The following is a 20,526-nucleotide window of genomic DNA, read 5'->3' as shown; positions in this document are numbered from 1 at the left end:
TATCTCCCCTCTTCCTCCTCTCCACCAGACTCTGCAAATTATATCTTCTCAATCTTTCCTCATACTCAACATTCCAGAGGTCAGTTAACTACCTTAGTCAGTCACCTTTGGACCCTTTCCAACATCTCTTCATCCCTCTGAAAACCTGGTGAAAATCCACACATGGACTATTGTGCCCAAATCTGGGCACAATAGTCCATGTGTGGCCTAATCAAAGCTTTATACAACGGAACAAGAATCTCCTTACTTCTACACTTGTCCTAGAAGTAAGGAGATTGAACAAGAATCTCCTTACTTCTACTCAGTGTCCTCTGCATCATTCCCAGAAGCCTTTGTGCCGTCTTCACAATTTTGGTGATGTGTTCCCTAAATTTTAGATCCTTATCCACTATCACCCCCAGATCTCTTATTTCCTCTACCTCCAACAATATATTCTCACCATGCATAAATTCTGCATCCCATCTTTGTTTTCCAAATTTTAAAACTTACATTTTGCAACATTGAACTCACATCCCCATTTCCGTGCCCAATCACTCAATTTATTCAAGTCTTCTTGCAAGGCCACAACATCTTCACTACTCTTATTGTCAATGTAGTCGACAAAAAAAAAACTCAGCTAATTTTAAATTAGCTGAGTTAATTCTAGATTAAGAGTATATCAAGGCTTTGAATTAAATTCTGAACATTTTATGGTATTGGCAAAAATTTGATTTAAACAAAATAGCTAAAAATAACTATCAATCGGATTACGAAATTTCTTCATTACAAGATCCCGATACTAGACAACAACATCAGAAATGCACTGATTTAAAAACAAAAACCATATATGCATCAAATGACATAGGGGAGGAATCTGAAACAAATCCTGACAAAAGCAGCAATAGAAAAAGTAGGAATAAAGGATAAATGGAATAGAAAAGAGGACTATAAAATTAGGACAAAGAAATAGAAACGATAATAATAATAATAATAATAATAATAATAATAATAATAATAATAATAATAATAATAATAAAGAGTTACCAGAAATGGCTCAATTCCCAGACAGTAGAAACAAAAATAGAGTACAAAAGAAACAGTGCAATTGCAGAAAGATAAGCATGAAAAAAATAAAGAGAGAAATGGAACAATTTTGTAACTGAACTAGAAAAGGATATAACTAAGCCACAACCCAAAACCTATAAAATAATAAAATATGTGAACACAGAAATAAAATAAAATATAAAAATACAACAAGAGATTTAGAAAATGGATAACTTATTTGAAGATAACTTATCTTCAAAATTTCTGGACTGATGATAATAAAGAAGCAAAATTTTATACAACAAAGAATGACCTAACAGAAACCGTGCTTTAAACACACTCAAATTCTCTGCAGACACTACACTCTCAGACAAGGTATTCCAATCATTCACAACTCTGCATGAAGAAACCTGCTTCTCACTCCCCTACTCACACCCTCTTTATACAGTTTCCAGGTATAACCTCTGGTTCTCCTCTGATCTCCCACTATTTTCTGTAGAACCTCTCCAGCATTGATCCTATAACAACCCCTCACTAACTTGTAGGTCTCAATCATATCTCCCCCTCTTCCTCCTGTCCACCAGACTCTGCAAATTGCATCTTATCAATCTTTCCTCATATTCGACATTCCAGAGGTTAAAAACTACCTTAGCCAGTCACTTCTGGACCCTTTCCAACATCTCTTCATTCTTCTGAAAACCAGGTGACCAAATCTGGGCACAATAGCCCATATGTGGCCTAATCAAAGCCTTATACAATGGAACAAGAATCTCCCTACTTCTACAAGTCAGTGTCCTCTGCATCATTCCCAGAAGCCTTTGTGTTGTCTTCACAATTTTGGCAGTGCCCATTAAATTTCAGATCCTTATCCACTATCACCACCAGATCTCTTATTTCCTCCACCTCTGAAAATATATCCTCACCAAGCATAAATTCTGCATCCCATCTTTGTTTCCCAAATTTTAAAACCTTACATTTTGCAACATTGAACTCACATCCCCATTCCTATCCCTGATCACTCAATTTATTCAAGTCTTCTTGTAAGTCCACAACATCTTCTTTACTCTTCATGGTTCGTCCCAACTTTGCATCATCAGCAAACAACTGAATATATCCATCCAAATCGTCATCAATATCATTAATATACAAGTTAAACAGTGATGGCCCTAAAACAGAGCCCTGAGGCACACCACTAGTGACTTTCCTTTTCCTGGATATCACTCCCCCATACACAACTTGTTGATACCTATCAGATAGCCACTCTTCAATCCAATGTACCAATCTAATATCCAACCCCATCCTCTCTAGTTTAACTATCAACTTATCATGCAGTAATCTATCAAAAGCCTTTGCGAAATCTAAGTATATTACTGTGTATTCTTCTCCTCTCTCCAAGGAAGCAGTCACCTTATTGTAATAAGTAGATTACTAAAACATGACTTCCATTTAGCAAATCCATGCTGTTCATCAAAGATAATACCATTGTTGTCAACCCAATTCTGGATCATAGTTCTCACAAGCTTCTCCAGCAACTTATCTACAAAACCTGACACACAGATAGGCCTTCTGCAACAGCTGTCTTTATACCATTTTCTCCAATCAATGTCATCCTTCCATAATCATTCTTTCTTTTACTGGTTACATATCAAAAAAAACTCCTTAGGATTCTTTTTGGCTTCATTAGCTAACTAGTTATTAGTTATCTCTCAAAAATTCAAGAAATTCATCTTCTTTACTTCCAGTTGCTATCTCATCATTCCAGTCTATATTGCCATAAATAAAATTGCTCATAATGATCACTCTATTCTTATTTGCTTGACTAATTTGATCATACATTTTTATCACTACCATTCACATTACCTGGTCTATAACAACATCCAACCAAGTATTTCATTCCATTCACCTCTATCTTACACCATACTGCCTCAAAACCACTGGCACTATTTCCCTCTTGCATCTCTATTTTGTATAGACATAACTCTTTCTCTATCATCAGTAGCACTCCACCCTCCCTTTTTACCCCTTCTATCCTCACGAAACACATCATACCCTTCCATTTCCATTCCTGTCAGGATGTCGTCCTCATCTAACCATGTCTCACTTATTTCAACAATTTTTGAGTGAACAGAGAACAGACTCAATTAGTGCAACCATTTCATCTGCTTTGTTTCTTACACTTCTAGGATCTGCAGCTAGTTCCACTGATACCAATCATCCGATGTGATCTCTTCATGCTCAACTGGGGCCATTTCCCTTTCTGCTTAATCATTTTAGAACCCTCCTCTATTCTAACTGTTTCCTCTTGATCCCAGGTCATCCCATTCCTTTCCTGTCTACACATGCTTTCACATCCCCATGAAGCATCCACATCATGCTGTGTACCCCTGTCCACCCTGAGCCTCCCTGTTTCCTCGTTCCTCTTGCACACCCATTCTCAAACATATTCTTCTTATTCTCTCATATGATCTCAGAACAAAAAAATACAATAAATAAGATGAGAAATGGGAAAACACCAGGAGAAGACAATATAGATATGGAATGTACAAAAATACAGGTGAAAATTTTTATGAAAGATTTCTGAAATTTTTTAATATGGTCTGGATTTCGAAAAACTCTTAACTGTTGGAATAAAGCACTGGTTATCCCAATTATAAAAAAGAAAATAAAGATGACTGCGGTTACTATAGGGGAATTAGTCTGCTAATTTCTGGGTACAAAATATATGCTGGAATATTAAAAGGGAAACAAAACAGTATTGTAGGGGACAAACTACTAGAAGAACAGAATGGATTCCAAAGAGGTCACTCTTGTATAGACTCAATTTTCACTCTAAAATATTAATTGAAAAGTGAAGAGAATTTCAAAATGAAATATGTAGCCTTTATTATTTATGAAAAAGCCTTTGATAAAATTAATATACAAAAGTTATTTAAAATATTAACCAATCTAAATATATCAAACCAGTCACTACAGTCTATTCAAGATATATACAGGAAATAAAATAGCAGATTACGGTGAGACAGCTAAATCCATCCTTTTGCGTATGGAAGAATACCAAAGAGACATCTCCTACAATAGGACCAGGGCCAGCGTGCTCTCTAGCCACGTTCTCTTTTCTATCAACTTGGATGAGGGCCGTCAACACCTCGTAGACTGGCCGCAAACTTCTAATATCCATGTGTGTTATGATGAACTCGAAAGAAAGATTATCGAATCTAGAGAAATATCGCTCAATTCATCCCATATTAACAACAGCCTTAGTTACAATCTTTCTGATGCACACATTGTCACCGTCCAGTATTGGCGCACTAGTGGCTCACGCACATAGTCAACTTCAATTGGAACTCCAGCACGCATTCCTGTTTTAAAATGTACTATTGTGTTTTATACTAGATCTGTTGATGTAATTTTATCATGTCTCTGTTATTTTATATAATTCTTTGCCTGTGATACCTGAAGAAGTTGATTTATTCAACAAAACTAGTAGTATCATAACATCAAACCTTTTCTTTTTCATTCTCAGTATATAGTCATTCAAACTAATTTTTTTATAACATTATCTACTGAATAAATATGAACGATAATATCAATTTTCCTGATGACGAGGAATTAAATTTGCTTATCAAAGAATATCAGAAAAATCTCAGGACCATTGGATTATTCATTAACAGACTAGTCTTTCTTAAAAGATGTAAGTGGCATTCTATAATCCCCTGTTTTATTAATTTTAAGGAATCCATTAAAACTGCTAGAGCTCAAAGAATTTATCACAGAGCTAAATTGGAGCTTTTATCCGAACGCATTTTTGATACCAAAAGTAGTCTAGCTGCTTATTTCTCTAAGAAGACCTCTCTTGAAATCCATTTATCTAATTCTCTAGACACTTCATCTTGGAACAATTTAAAAGAAATTAGCACTCTAAAAGCTTCTAAAGCCCAGAATACAAATAAAATTAATCTCATCAGAAAATTTGATTCTCTAAAATGTATGCAGGATCGTCCAACATCCCATCATAATTCTACCATTTTAAAAAAAGCTGTAATAATTCTTCTCATTCACTTTCATCGGCAGAAGAAAGTGTACTTGCTAAAGGTTTCAATTTTGTTATCGCTCCTACTTCCATACATAAAGAACTATTCTTAACCAAGATAGAAAAAGCAGCATCCTTATTACCAAACCAAGAGGCAAACCTTCTTCGCGTGGAAGCTATATTCACTATAAATCATGCAAGACTGCCATCTGACAACATTTCTCATTCTGAAAGATCAGCTATAAAAAACTTAAGAAATAATAATGACATCATTATTCTCCCTGCAGACAAAGGGAATGCTACTGTCATCTTAAACAAATTTGATTACCATAACAAAATTTTGGAACTACTAAACACTGACATTTACTCTGAACTAAATAGTGACCCTACAAAAGAACTGCACAATAGGACCAACAATTTACTGAAAACCACCTCAGAGTTACCAAGAAACATCCGTCTTTCCCTTAGGTTGATTCATCCGCTAATCCCAAGATTATATGGACTCCCAAAGATCCATAAATTAAACTCTCCACTCAGATCAATCGTTGAAGGCATAAACTCCCCTACTTACAACCTATCTGGAATTTCCTTTTCTCATATAAAAAATTCAGCTGATTTTGTGTCCAAAATCAAAGACATCAAACTCAACAAATCAGATTTAATGGCAAGTTTCGATACAGTTTCTCTCTTCACGAATGTGCCTACTCAAGAAGTCCTCCATCTTCTCCAGAACAAACTATCCAAGAATTCTTTTCCTTACTTTCTCACTGTGTAAATTCAGGATACTTCAAATACAAAAACAAGATTTATAAACAGAACTCAGGTTTGGCTATGGGCAGTCCGCTCTCTCTCCAATTCTTGCTGACATATTTCTTAAGGATTCTGAAGAAAAAGCAATTAATTTCTCAACTCTTAAACCCAAAATATGGTATCGTTATATAGACGATGTATTCCTCATCTGGGAACACCTTAATTTTTTTCTAGACCACCTCAACAAGTTTAATCAGAAAATCAATTTTACCTATGAACTGGAATCCAACGACGGTCTCCCCTTTCTGGACTTAAAACTTACTAGATGCACTGAAAATATCAAAATCTCCATTTTTAGAAAACCCACACACACAGACCACAGACAGATACCTTCATGCTTCTTCCCATCACTACCCTCCACAAAAATTTGGTATTATTTCAACCCTGGCACATCGAGCCAGATCTTTACTAACAGATGAAACAGAAACTGAAAATGAACTCCAATAACTAAAAATGTCAACAATGGTTTCTCTCTTAAAAAGATTAATAAATTTTTCTCTTTCCATCACTCAACTGCTATTGAAGATTCTTCTCCCCCAAGAGCTTTTATATCGTTGCCATACATCAGCTCTCTCCCCTCAAAACTGGCAAAAATTCTTAAGAAATTCAACGGTAGAACTTGCTTCACTGCGTTTCCAAAACTTCACTCCATACTAAGTACACCTAAAGTGAAACATCTTCCTATTCAGTATCCAGGAGTCTACAAGATTTTGTGTGAATGTGGCAAATCATATTACAGCCAGACAGCTAAATCCATCCTTTCATATATGGAAAAACATCAAAGAGACATCTCCTACAATAGGACCAGGGCCAGCGTGCTCTCTAGCCACGTTCTCTTCTCTATAAACTCAGATGAAGACCGCCAACACCTCGTAGACTGGCCGCAAACTTCTAATATCCATGTGTGTTATGATGAACTCGAAAGAAAAATTATCGAATCTAGAGAAATATCGCTCGATTCATCCCATATTAACAACAGCCTTAGCTACAATCTTTCTGACACACTGTTGCGTCCCAATTTATGATTATCATTCCAATTAGAGAAATTCTGCTTATCTATGTTCAACTATTATCTATGCACGAGATATCACCCAAAATTACAAATATTTAAGTTATTTCTTCCCTTAGTGTCCCTAATATTTATATTATGCTGCACCTTTTGGGACATTTAGTTTGAGATATTAAATACAAAAACAAGGAGCAATTACTAAAATATGTCTGAATGTGAAACAATATTGCAGTCGTGACACTTTATCTCGTTTCTTAACACATTAATTTCCCGCATGATTAGGTTCGTACGTTTTTCAAGTGGTGCATTGGGCAGCAATTTCAGACAACTGTTTTTTCAATGAATAAAGGTTTATTAAACTCATTAGCATGGTACAATATAATTCAATTCAACACTAAGAATTTATTTACAAAATAACATTAGCTTATCACAAGTAATTTGGCTATGATCCTATATGGGTATTATGATCATGCTGCCATGATAAATTTAACACATCCAATCATATGTATAATTCTAGATCTAATTAACACATTAGTTAACCCTATATTATTCTGAATACGCTATATGCTGTAGCACCTGGACATATGTGATCAACCCACTCTATTCAACTATTTAAAACTATGTAGATTAAATTATCCTTTCACTGTACTAACACATAACTTTGACATTTAAACTTTCGTATACGTTACAATATACATGTATAATTCTCAGGACACATAATTACTTATATAATATTAATATTAACAAGTATATTTTCATTATAATCAATCATGTACTAAAGTCCTAGTATAAATTTCCTTAGTCTCTTCAACAGTTCAGTAATAGAATAATGATTACAATTACAGACGATTTTCAGTTAACATGAGATTTTTACAGTACCTTTTTTCTCTTGAGTTTTCTATATTGGCCTCTACCTTTTTCCGAATGAACTATCCTGGTATGATCTCTCCTATAATCAGTCACTCCTAAGTTCTTTTGGCAATAAACTGTACTTACGTGATCTTAACCTTTCATACTTGAATTAAGGACACTTTTAGAATCATCTATACAATGGCTGTGAAACTCGTCACGTGGACACCGACTTCTTTACAGATTTTCTTTTCACTGGATGATGAAACACATAGATAATACCTTCTTTCCTTTAGCTAAATGGCATTCCTCGTTTCTTACCATAGGAAATATGGAATCGAAATCCCGCTCACTATTGTTTCCTTGTTGTGACGACGGAGATTAACTCCAATCCCGCCACTAAGGAAAACCACGTGAAACCTATATGAAGGAGCTCGTGAAGAAACTCTCCGGGGAAAAAAGCCTCGTGGGGGGGGGTCTAACCCTTTTATACCTTGACTCCTAACGGCACCTTCTTTAATTTCTTTTCTCCGCCCCTTACTTGATTCGACTTCACCGACCAATTAGGGTGGCGTTTTCCTGCCAAACATCCTTTGGTCAGCAAGCCCGTGACGATGTCTCAAATCTGAGAATTGACCCTGAGCGATAGTCTATTGTTTTTCTTTTGCTAGCCTCTAAATTAATCCCCCTTCCAAATTTTTAAGAATTTACTTAATATTTTAATCTCTAGCCTCTCACACACAATTTCTTATTACTAATCTTTTCTGTTTTACTTAGCTAATTGTTTTATATCACAACTGTAATATTTTCCTTCTTTTAATAATTCTGTAATATTTCAACACTTTTTTTTGTTATATATTTTACTTGGATGCAAGAATATTTTTCTTTCTTTTAAATAATTCATCTATTAGCTTTTATACAGCGGTTTTATTTTATTTTTTCTTCATGTTACACCATGACAGCTGGGAATTCTACATTCTTAAGGTATCAGGGTGTAACAAAGGTCCCCCATTTAAACAAAAAAAATTTTTGTAAAAAATTATTTTTTGAAGTGTTCCTCCTCTATTTATATACAGAGTTCCCCCTTTTATTTATTTATTTTTTTTTTTGTACTTTCCTTTCACCCTCCTTTTTTTTTTTTTTTTTTTTTTTTTTTTGTAATCATCCATATGTTCATAACTGATGTACTTAATTTCTTTGCTTTTTAATTCTCTTCCCTTTTCTAACCTTGCAGAAATTTACCTCTGATTTAACCTTAACTACTTTTGATTTCCTTTCACAGATTACCTCCTCATGTGATGATTTCTTCACTTTATTCACATGGGACTCATGATTTCTCTCCTGAGGCTCATTTCTCTCTTCCTTATGTAACTCTGGAGATTGCCCCTTAATATGTGCAGAAAGTGTAAAGAGAATGAGGATCTCAAGCATGTTTCAGGTGGCGAGAGTGATATCGTTAATGATAGTCAGAATGAAAAAAATGGTGGTGTGATAGGGAATTGTGAGGTAGTGCCAGATAGGTGTGAGAGCGTCGTTGAAAGTGTAAATGAAGGTAAAAATACAGAACGAATGGATGATTTAATTGATAATGAAAATGGTGAGATAAATGCGAGTAGTGAAATCGCAAGATTGAGCGGAGTGATACACAGAGCAAAAAGGCAACTGGAGTGCATGGAAAAATGTGTGCTGAACGTGCCGACTAATAAACGCCGAAAGTCTATTACGAAAAATAATAGAATGTTCGTAAACATCAATAAAATGAAGGAGCGAGTGCTGTAAGGGGATTCGCTATTAAGAGGTGTGATAGTTGAGAGTTTGACGAAATCGTACCAGCCGGGTGCGAACATAAAGGACGTCAGCGAATCTATTCGAGTGCAAAAACAGAGGGTGAAAGAGATGATAATTGTGGCAGGAACAAATGATTTGAAAGAAGACAAAATGGAAATGATAGAGGATGTGAGGGAATTACTTGAGGTAGCAAAAGAGAAGAGTGAGAGAGTTAGGATGGTGAGTATTTTACCATGGTATGACAGTGAAATGTTTAGATGGAGGGCCATAATTGCCAATGACTGTATGTGTGGGTTATGCATGGAGAGTGATGTGGAATTTGTGGATGTGTGGAGTGAGTTCGATGGGCGAAAGGATTTATATAAGATGGATGGGTTAAATTTAAATGGAGTTGGTGTACGGAGGCTTGAAAAAGTGTTGATGAATGATGTGGAAGTGGATGTACAGACTCAGGGAACCTAGATTTATTAAGGGGGGGGGGAGTAGATATGCAGACTTTAGGGAGGCAGTTGAGTGTATGAATGAGTATAATATGCCTAAGCGAGTACGAAGGACAACAAATCAGAATGGGATAGTTAGTATATAAGGCATCAAAGTAGGGATGGGACTAATGGGCTTCTGCAATTCATGTACACTAATGCCAGGAGTATTAGGAACAAGAAGGAAGAATTTTTGGCCTTGGTTGGCATTTCCAGGCCACAGGTTGTTGGTATTAGTGAAACATGGCTGACAGAAGATGATAAAGCTAGTGGGATTGAATGTGATGGGTATAGCATGTTCAGGAGTGACAGGGAGAATAAAAAGGGGGAAGAGTGTTACTGATGATAGCTGATGAGTTGCAGCCAAGGAGTATAGAAGTTGAACTGCAGGATAGAGAAAAGAGCACATTTGAGGCCGTTTGGTGTGAGATAGAATCTAGCAGAACAAAATATACAATTGGGTGCTGCTATAGACCAGGTGATGGAATAGATGGTGGGGATAGTATGCATAGGCAAATAGAAGAAATGAGTGGAAGGAGGGTAATTATTATGGGTGATTTCAATTATGGTAACATTGACTGGAAAGAGGAGAGGGCACATGGGAGGAAGGAATTGGATTTTATGCGGTTATTAAGGGACAACTATCTGCAACAGCATGTAGTGGAAAATACCAGGGGGAAGAGAGTGCTTGACCTAGTAATTGCAACTGAGAATGTGGCTGTAACAAACATGACCATGTTGCCACCAATTGGTGAGAGTGACCATAAGGTCATGACTTGGGAGGTGGCTAAAGGAGTGGAATTTACAATTAAGACAGGGTACATGTGGAATTACATAGCTGGTAAGTATGACAAGCTTAGGAGTGTGCTTGGCTCAGTGCCATGGCATGTAAAACTGCAAGGGCTGGATGTTGATAGTGCATGGGAGGTGGTTAAGAAGTGTTTGCAGGAGGCAATGGTTGACTGTATACCAAGAGTCCGAATAATAAATCAAGTAGGGGTTAAATGGATGAATAACACTATTAAGCTTGAGCTGCAAAAAAAAGAAACAATTGTGGAGAGAATTTAAGGAGAAAGGTGACCAGCAGGCGCAGGAACAGTATAAAGCTCAGGCCAGGATGGTAACAAGGGTGGTAAGAAAAGCAAAGGCGGATTACGAAAGAAAATTGGCCATGCAGGCTAAAGAGAATCCCAAACAGTTTTTTCAATATGTTGCAAGTAAAAGGAAAAATGCTCGTGGCAGAATGATTTTAAAAAATGCTGAGGATAGGGAGGTAACCGAATCAGTCGATATAGTGGAATTACTGAGCGAGCACTTTGCAAGAGTATATCATCCGGGTGGTAACATTGCAGGAATGGAAGAACCAACATACTGGAATTGTGATGAATGAAGTAGAGGTAACTAGTCTATTACAGAACCTCAATGTCAATACATCTGTGGGATTGGATGGTATACCAGCTCGTGTCGTACGTGAAGCGGCTAAAGAATTGTCAGTGCCTTTGACCATTTTGTTTAATTTGAGCCTTGGGTCTGGGTCAGTCCCAAGGGGGTGGAAAGAGGGGAAAATAGTTCTCTGCATAAAGGTGGTTCCAAGGCTGCTGTTGAAAATTACTGGCCAATCAGCATAACAGGAATCATTATCAAGGTCTTGGAGAAAATAGTCAAGAGGAAAATACAAGATTGGATAGATGAAAATGGGATACTGTATAAGGGACAGCATGGTTTTGTGAAGGGTAGGTCATGCCTTAGTAACTTGCTCACGTATTATAACACAGTGACGGCTGAACTGGATAAGGGTAATGGGTTTACAGTGATTCTACTGGACCTTGCTACGGCCTTTGACAGGATACCACATCGAATTCTAATCAGTAAATTGCAGCATATGGGGATGGATATAGGGTTGGTGAGATGGATAGGAGGGTGGTTGATGGAGAGATATCAGAGAGTGGTTTATTCAGGAGTAGAGTCCACAAGACGGCCTGTGACTAGTGGTGTGACACAAGGATCTGTTCTTGGACCACTGCTGTTTAATTTGTTCATTAATGATATAGGAAAGGATCTGAGAGGAACGGTTCATTTGTTTGCGGATGATGCAAAGTTGGGTAGGGCAACAGTGAATGCAGATGATGTCAAAATTTTGCAAGTTGATTTGGATAGATTGGAGGTCTGGACTAAGGAGAATGGATGTCAATTTAATGTGGCAAAATGTTAGGTTATACATTTTGGGGTGAAAAGATTAGCAGCGGTTTACTACATTGGTGAAACTGTACTCCAGGAAATTGATGGGGCACAAGATTTAGGAGTGTTAGTGGATAAGGAGTTGAAATTTAGGGGGCACATTGCAAAAGTGGCCAAATCAGCTCATGAAATCACTTGGTTGCTGAAGAATATGTTGACAAGCAGAGACAAGCAGGTTATTGTTCCTCTGTATCGAGCCTTGATAAGACCCCATCTCGACTACTGTGCCCGGATTTGGTCACCTAGGTTTCTTCTTGATGGGGAGGAGGTTGAGAGAATCCAAAGGCGAGTGACCAAGATGATAGCAGGTCTATGGAATGAACCTGATGAGAACAGGTTGAGGATTTGTGGGTTGCAAAAATTGGTTGATAGGTGGAGGAGGGGAGATATGATTGAGACATTCAAATTACTGAAGGGTTTCTATAAAATTAATTCAGAAGATATTTTTGAGAACAGGGCTGGTTGTGGGAGGACTAAGGGACATCCATGGAAACTGGGCAAAAGTGTGGTTAGTAAGGGTGTTAGAGCTGGGTTCTTTACTTTTAGAGTGGTGAATGAGTGGAATGGGCTGCCAGAGTCTGTGGTGGATGCTGTGACAGTGAATGAGGCTGCCTCCCTCGATGGGTCTAAGGACTCTCTGAAGTTGTCCGTAATAATAATAATATAAGTAGAACCAATTAACAATTATATAAGTAAATATAAACAAAAATAGTTAGAACATCTAAATCAAATGGACAAGAGCAAACTGCTAAAATTACTATGTGGATATAAAATAAACGAAAAAAGAAGAATTAGAATACCAAGTAAGTGATGGCATGAGACCAGAATAGGCCAGTTGGCCTAAAATCCATGATGGGAAGAAGAGATTGTTTAAATTTTTTCAACTAAAGACATTTTGTGGGTGCAGTGACGCCAATATAAAACATGCCTTCATTCAACTTTTTATTTCGAAAGCAGAGCCTTCGTAGCTCAGCTCAGTCGGTATAGACGAAGCCCTTTGGTCAGAAAGACCTGGATTCGATTCCCGTCCATGATGTGAGGAACCTTTATCTGGTCTCTTTCAACTAAAGGTGAGTTAGCTGGCCTCATACAGAGGAAGAGGTTTTTTTTTTTTTCCACCTGGATTTTTCATCCCTCAGAACAGGTATACTGGTCCTGTGAACACACATGGATCCAAAGTCATAAAAAAATATACTTAATCCCTCATTAGGAGGGCTCAACCTGCCCTAAGGGACAGGGGAGGAAGGAGAGGGGAATCCCATATGAAATAAATAAAATTGGAAAAGACAGGCTTATTTTAATTGTAATTATTAAAAGAAAGAGCCATAAGGCTTCATTTCGACAATGTAAAATTTTATAGGCAAAGTGGATACTAGATCCAAAATTATTTCAAAGCTGAATGTTTGTAGAAACTATGAAAGTTTTGTAATTTGACCAGAGAGCTTACGAGAATACAATCCTCGACATCCTCAAGTTGCCTTTTCTTGCACTACTTTAAAACCTTTATCAAATGCACTAATAAGAGGCGAATATATGGATGCTTGGGCAGCACCCATGTCTTTTAAGTAGTGCATGCTAAGGCAACTCAGGGACACCAAGGATTGTATTCTAGTAAGCTCTCAGGTCAACTTACGAAATTTTCAGTTTCTACAAACATTCGTTTTTGAAATAATGTTGGATCTAGTATCCACTTTGCCTATGTCATTTTAATTGTATTTATCAAATTACAATTTTAATAGGCATGTCTTTATCAAAACTATATCATAAATATGCAGAATATGATAAAAAGTATAAAAATAATTAAGGATCAATCAATCAATAAATAAGTGTATAAATTAATAAATATACCAGTTCTTTGCCAAGCAGCATGAGTAGCTCTGTCTATTAGAAGATCCAAATCTTCAGCTACATATCCTTCTGTTCTTGATGATAATTTGTTCCAAGTTATCGAATTAAGGGTTTTATCTGATAAATGAGTTTTTGAAAGAACCAAGGCTTTTAAAATTTCTTCTCGTGTTTTCTGTAAAAGAAAATTTTCAAAATAACCATTTGACATGTGTCCAAAATTGAAGTACTAACAATTTTCATACATAAATGTTGAAGAAAGACAGTAAATGTGATTAACATTTACCAATGACTAAACAGAGTGAATTTTTTTATTTTTCAATAACACATACTGTAGAATGAATAAATCTGCCAAGTCCATATTCAATATAACTTCCACTTTGACTAAACACAACTCATGAAATTTAGTATTTGATCTTTGGTGGGATGAGATATAACTCATCTTACTCTATCTATTAGAATATCGAAACTAATAATAATTTGTTTCAAGTAAATTAAAAATGCCAAAAAATATAAAATTAATAAAAAATGGAAAAATAATCATTAATCATTTTATGTGGGCTGAGAGCCACATAAAATATATAATATATTATATATATTTCACACACATATATATATATATTTCACACACACACACATATATATTTCACACACACACACATATATATATATTTCACACACACACACATATATATATATATATATATATCATCATCAAATTCCTGTCATGTACCCTCAAGGGGTGTACAGGATATGACAGTACTACATGAAAAAAATTACATCATTACTAACTTCCTATCTACAATTTTCCTCCAAATCAGTCTGTTACTTGTCAAGACTCCAACATTATCAGATCTTATATTTCTATCGTCTAAAGCACTTTGTACCGTATCAATCCACCTATATCTTGGTCTTCCTCTGGGTCGTTTTCCTGCCAACCTGGCAGAGAACACTTGTTTTGCTAATATACATACATTTGCTAATATATATATATATACATACATAAAAAAAATCAGCTAACGCCTTTTATTCCCTTATAGGGAGACCTTTATAATACCCTATCTAGCTTTCGGAGACGGGCAGTTCAATCTTCAATGGTAGCCAATCAGAGATAGCTGGCCCATGTCTATCACTAATTACAGCAGCCGCCGATGAAGAGGCTGGCAGACAAGTGCTGCCATCTCTTGGTACCTAACCCTAACACGATACGTTACTGTCTGAAATAATGTGGGTACTATGGTCGATTTTCTTGAGTTTATGGGACGAAAAAAAACCTGAGTTTACGGGAGGAAAAACCCGCTTGCCCGTGCCAGAGATCGACTAACTCAGGAATCGTTCGAAGAAAGGCTTAGAAAACGTTCCTCCAGTTGGTGACTAGACTTGAACTTTAGTCTGACTTCGAGCGACCAAACACAGAGGATGCAAGAGTCACTTCCACTGAGCTACACAGGCCTCTCTCACACACACACACACACACACACACACACACACACACACACACACACACACACACACATATATGAAAGATGGAAAAATAAGGCATTGCATGGAAAATACCTTCACTGCATTGAGGAAAGTGCTGAGAGCAACTTGACCTGGAAATGGTTGAGAAATGGAGCACTAAAGAAAAAAACAGAGTCTGTAATTTTTGCAGCACAAGAATAGGCCATCAAAACCAATGTAATGAAGGCAAAAAATACAAAAAATTCAAGAAGACAGTAAATGCAGATTGTGCAAAAAGAAGGAAGGAACAACAGACCACATTATAAGTGGGTCATATAATGTGGTCTGCCGTTATAGGCAAAATTGCAAATTGAGTACTGTAAAAGGCACGATAATGTAGCTAAGATAATTCACTGGCAATTATGTAAAAAGTACAGGTTTTTAAAGTATCAAAGGATATTGGAAGCATAAACTTGACCAAAAAGTGAGTGAGAATGAAAAAGATAAAATACTTTGAGATTTCAAAATCCAGACTGACAAAAGCTTGAAATGTAATACACCCGATATGGTTGAAAAAAAAGTTAAAATAAGGGTATTCAGTTTATTGAAATATCAGTACCAGGAGATAGTCAAATTGATGAAAAAGAAACTGAAAAAATGACAAAGTATTGTGAGTTGCAAGTTGAAGTTCAATGAATTTGGCAAAAGAAAAAGAAACTTGTTCCCATAATAATAGGTGCTTTAGGCGCCATTCCCAAAACATTGAAAAAAACATCTAGAAGCACTCAAGTTTGATGGATTAAAAACCAGGTAGCTGCAAAAGGCCACTTTGTTTGGCACAGTATTCATATTCAGAAGATATTTCCACAACTTATAGGCCCCTTGGGTAGGGCTTGAATTAGTGGAATATAACCAGCCTTTTACTTAAGGCTGAGAAAGCAAATCAAGCTTAGATGAATATTATATATATATATATATATATATATATATTACCAATTCCAATTTCAATAAGTTTGAATCCTCATGAATGTGAACAGGGATTTTCAAAACTGAATCTGATAGTCAGCCTAAATAGAGCTGTATTTTATGATAAAAATGATTTCTTCACTACAATTTGCTAAAATTGTAAATCCACCACTGACATGACGAGAATGTAATAAAATTTGTGTAATTTTGCTATTAAAAATTATCATATTCTATACATTGTTGTGTCCTATTTCCTTTAATTTAACATTTCTCAGTATTATCTTAAAGCCTTTCCTATGTCACGTGGTACCTCTAGATCACAAAGAGATAGCCCCAGGGTCGAGCCAAAACCAATGTGGCAGAGCCTTCGTAACAACTTCTCTTTAGGTCCTAAGAAATTCATTTTTTATGATACACCACTTAGAACCCTTAGATTAAATAAAATGTTAATCAAGAAGTTGGCAAGAAGATGTACCAAGATAACACTAGATTTGCAATCGTGACCTTAAATCAATATTCTATAATTTTCCTGCCCAGATTCGTAACAATTTTACAGGCGGTGCATAGAATTCTATACAGACAATTTTGGTTAAAGAATAGCAAGGTTTATTAAACATAAAGTACATACAGTTAATAATACAAAGAAAATCTTCCATTCAAAGCTAGCTAAAGAATAGATGAAGTCAGTTAACACTAATACCTTCCACAGATAAGTCCATCAAAATCCAATCAAACTTAAATAACTCACATAAAACATAAGTCTCACACTATAATCTCAGATCTAACAATCCTTATCAACTTTCATTCTTTAAGTTAAATCTGCCTAACATTCTTAAACATATACAATATTTTTAGACTCATTAAATGCCCATTCACTCATGATCTTCTATATAACAAATCTTTTTTCTACATACAGTCCTTTCTAATGACTATCTCAGAGTCCTTCGCTATTAAAGTCTTACATAACATTAAATGCTCAGGTTACACACATATCAAAGAACAAAATTTCTACTTATCCACACATAATAGTTCCTCACTCTTGATGCACTAATCACCTTCCTTGACGCCAGTGCCGGATTTACGTATAAGCTAAAAAAGCTACAGCTTAGGGCCTTGCAATCTGCCGGGGCCTCAAATAAAAAAACAAAAAGACCAGCTGATGCAATTTAAAACAGAAGGGGGCCTCTGGGTTTTGTATAGCTTAGGGCCTCAGCAAGTCTAAATCCGCCCTGCTCGACGCACTCAATCTGTTCCACGGCCTAAACTTTCCGATCATCGATATGCTTATGAGATCCTTTCCTTGATCACCTTGGTTACAGCATTCTGGACGTATATTTTCTTCCAAATTCCAAGAGGCATGACCTGCTGCTGCTTCTCGGGAGTTCGTGACTAGATTTCCCGAAGAAACATCATCCGAGGGCATAGGAATGGAGTTGCTCCTGCAACCATCTGGTCAGCGATGGACCTCGCACCCAGAGTTCCGGTCGACCACGAAGTGAAACAAAAAGACCAGAGACTAAGGGGGGAGGACTTTCCAACCCTTTTATAACTCCTCCCTACCGGCCATCACTGTAACTTAGGTCGTTCACCCGGCACGCAGAATTCTCCGTCACACGTGTCTGATCTCACAACATCCAATTCTTCCCGCCATTTCTTTTCACGTCCCGTGAGTACGAGACTGCTTGAGGCAACTGTCTGCTTGCCCCCTGAACTTTGAACTTAAGTTTACACTGATAATCTTTGCCGTTTTCTTGCACGTTATTTCACAAAAAAAGTAATATCAACTTTAAACCAGTACTAATATTATACACTTAACATTGCCACATTTTTCTTACATATTCTTTTCTTTTACCAAGTAAATAATGTCTCCCTGAGTTATTTTACAATTCTTTCCTTTTTTAAACTAATGTATTAAATACTAAAATACATAACTACAGATACCTAGAAAATATTATTTTTATATTTCTTATAGGGTGTCAGTTCTGTTAAACAATAAGTGGAATCTTAATATTCTAAACTTATCAAGGTTTAACAACATTTTACTTATTTTTTATATATACTCGTACAATAAATTAATGCTCAATAAACTGTGTGTTATATACATAACCTGTTGCTCTTATTCTAAAAACATTACCACACTATGAAGTAAGAATATCAGTAAATAATTTTTAGTTTTCATTTTATATCCTTATTTTTAATTTTTTCATCTAGTAAAGGATGAATACTGTCATCTATTTGTTAATTTTGAAGTTAAGTCAATAACTTAGTAAGATGGGTCTATGTGATGCCCTGTAAAAGGAAACACAAACTATTGCTTGAACATAGAATTATAATATTACAAAGATTTAAAAATGGAGAAGGGGAGGAGGAGAAAATCTGACTGACTAACTTCTTCTTTCACTACACGTTATTCCCGCTTCCTATGCAGGGTCTGCATGTTACTTAAATGCGACTTCTTTGTTAGTAACACTCCCAACCGACCTGTTGCCTAGTCTGCCGCTGGGGGGGGGGTATATTTTTGACTGTAGAAGGATATGTTCACGGGGCCGGTTTGCCTGCTTGCAGGATGAAAAATGCCAGATAAACTGCTGGGAAAAAAACCCCTACTGACTGTGCCCAAGACCGGCTAACTTGGCTATGCCTGAGGAAGATCCTCAAGTTCCTCACATCTTCGACGAGAATCGAACCTGGGACACTCCTTCCCCAGGTATATGGTTGCGAAGTGCACTAGGCTAACCGCGCGGACAAAAAAAAAAAACAAAAAAACTGACTGACTGACTGACTATATGTATCAATTCCATTTTCTTCATCAACAAATTTGGTGAAGGAAATGGAATTGATCTAAAATGGAAGTAAACAAATATTGTTACATCCATCTTTCCTACCAATAAATAGGTAGCTAAGATGGCTAAAGAGAATTGTAAATTTAAAACAACAAAAAAACATGAAAATCTACATGCACAAGAACTCTTTCACTCTAAACTCAGGAAAAAAATGGTTTAGTTATTTTTTAAAAACTTATTTACCGAATTTATTTTGCTAAGAAGTTAGTAAAATAAATAATTCTACTAAAAAAAAGAGATTTTTCCATTTAGAATTGAGAAAAAAGACATTCCAATAATGTGAACAGATTCTTACTTTTTATTCATTTATTTTTTGTATGAGAATTCTATAGCACAATAATATTAGTGCTATGAGTGAGATAAGAATTAGATAGTTGTAGAAAGTTTTTTTACTCTTGGTTATAAACTAAACTAATATAGCAAAGAAATTATATTCTTATTTAATCCTTTATCCAAGCATAAGCAAACAAAGTTTGTGCGTGAAGTAATTTCATGACTAGGCTACTTATGTATAGAGGCTAATGACTTCACATCAATTGCCTTAGTATCCTATGGTACCAAGGGCTGCTACCCAGATCAATTTCGACCTTTATTGAGGTCTTTATTGGTCCTTTATTTCTTTGTCAAATTTGGAACAAAATTTCTGGATTTAAGGCATATTGTTGAGCACTTGGTTTGTCAAATGTGGGCTATTGACTTTTACGAAATGACTTTTTTTTGGGGGGGAGGTGACATTTGTCCTGAGATATTTGTTTGTTTTAATCTATCACTAGGCAGTAGATATAGGCTTCTCGATGAAGCTGTATGTTTCTTATGAACTATGGTGTGTTGCATGCTATTCGTAAACATTTAATCTAAATTATCTATAGTTTGCAAATGTTTTGAATCTACTTGTGACTCCACATGATTGAACCATACATCAGAACTGGCGTGATCAGCATCTTGTATAACAGCAGTTTAAGATCTGTGCTTAGCTGGCTATGATGATTCAGTAATGGGTATAGCTGTCCCAATTGCTTTTGAGCAGACATGATTGAGATGAGTTGTGAAGCAAAACCTTTTATTTAGCTGTATGTCTTGGTATTCGGCTACTGGTTGCCATGGAATGGGGGAGGTGACTAAACATTACAACCTCATCCTCCATGGACACAGCTTCTATGAATACAACTGCAGAGTGCACTTGCCTTCATTAACATTGGTTCG

General features: G+C 36.1%; 1 protein-coding gene across 4 annotated transcripts in view; it reads right to left on the bottom strand.

The window, feature by feature from the left end:
- The window catches only part of LOC150099961 (peroxisomal ATPase PEX1-like), a 324,099-nt gene that overhangs the window by 138,769 nt on the left and 164,804 nt on the right, over window positions 1-20,526 (bottom strand). For all 4 annotated transcript variants that reach the window (XR_016549251.1, XM_090402786.1, XM_090402787.1 and 1 more), the window contains one exon: window positions 14,075-14,246. Coding sequence is in view for 3 of the 4 variants with exons in the window: in XM_090402786.1 (XP_090258912.1) it covers window positions 14,075-14,246 (172 nt within the window). In the remaining variant the exon portion in view is untranslated. The remainder of the gene's footprint in view (window positions 1-14,074; window positions 14,247-20,526) is intronic.

The sequence above is a fragment of the Typopeltis vanoorti genome, chromosome 13 (assembly GCF_054136105.1).
Source record: "Typopeltis vanoorti isolate ZY-2024b chromosome 13, IOZ_Tvanoo_1.0, whole genome shotgun sequence".
NCBI lineage: Eukaryota > Metazoa > Arthropoda > Arachnida > Uropygi > Thelyphonidae > Typopeltis > Typopeltis vanoorti.
Note: the sequence above shows the minus strand (reverse complement) of the source record. Positions and strands in the feature narration are given on the sequence as shown.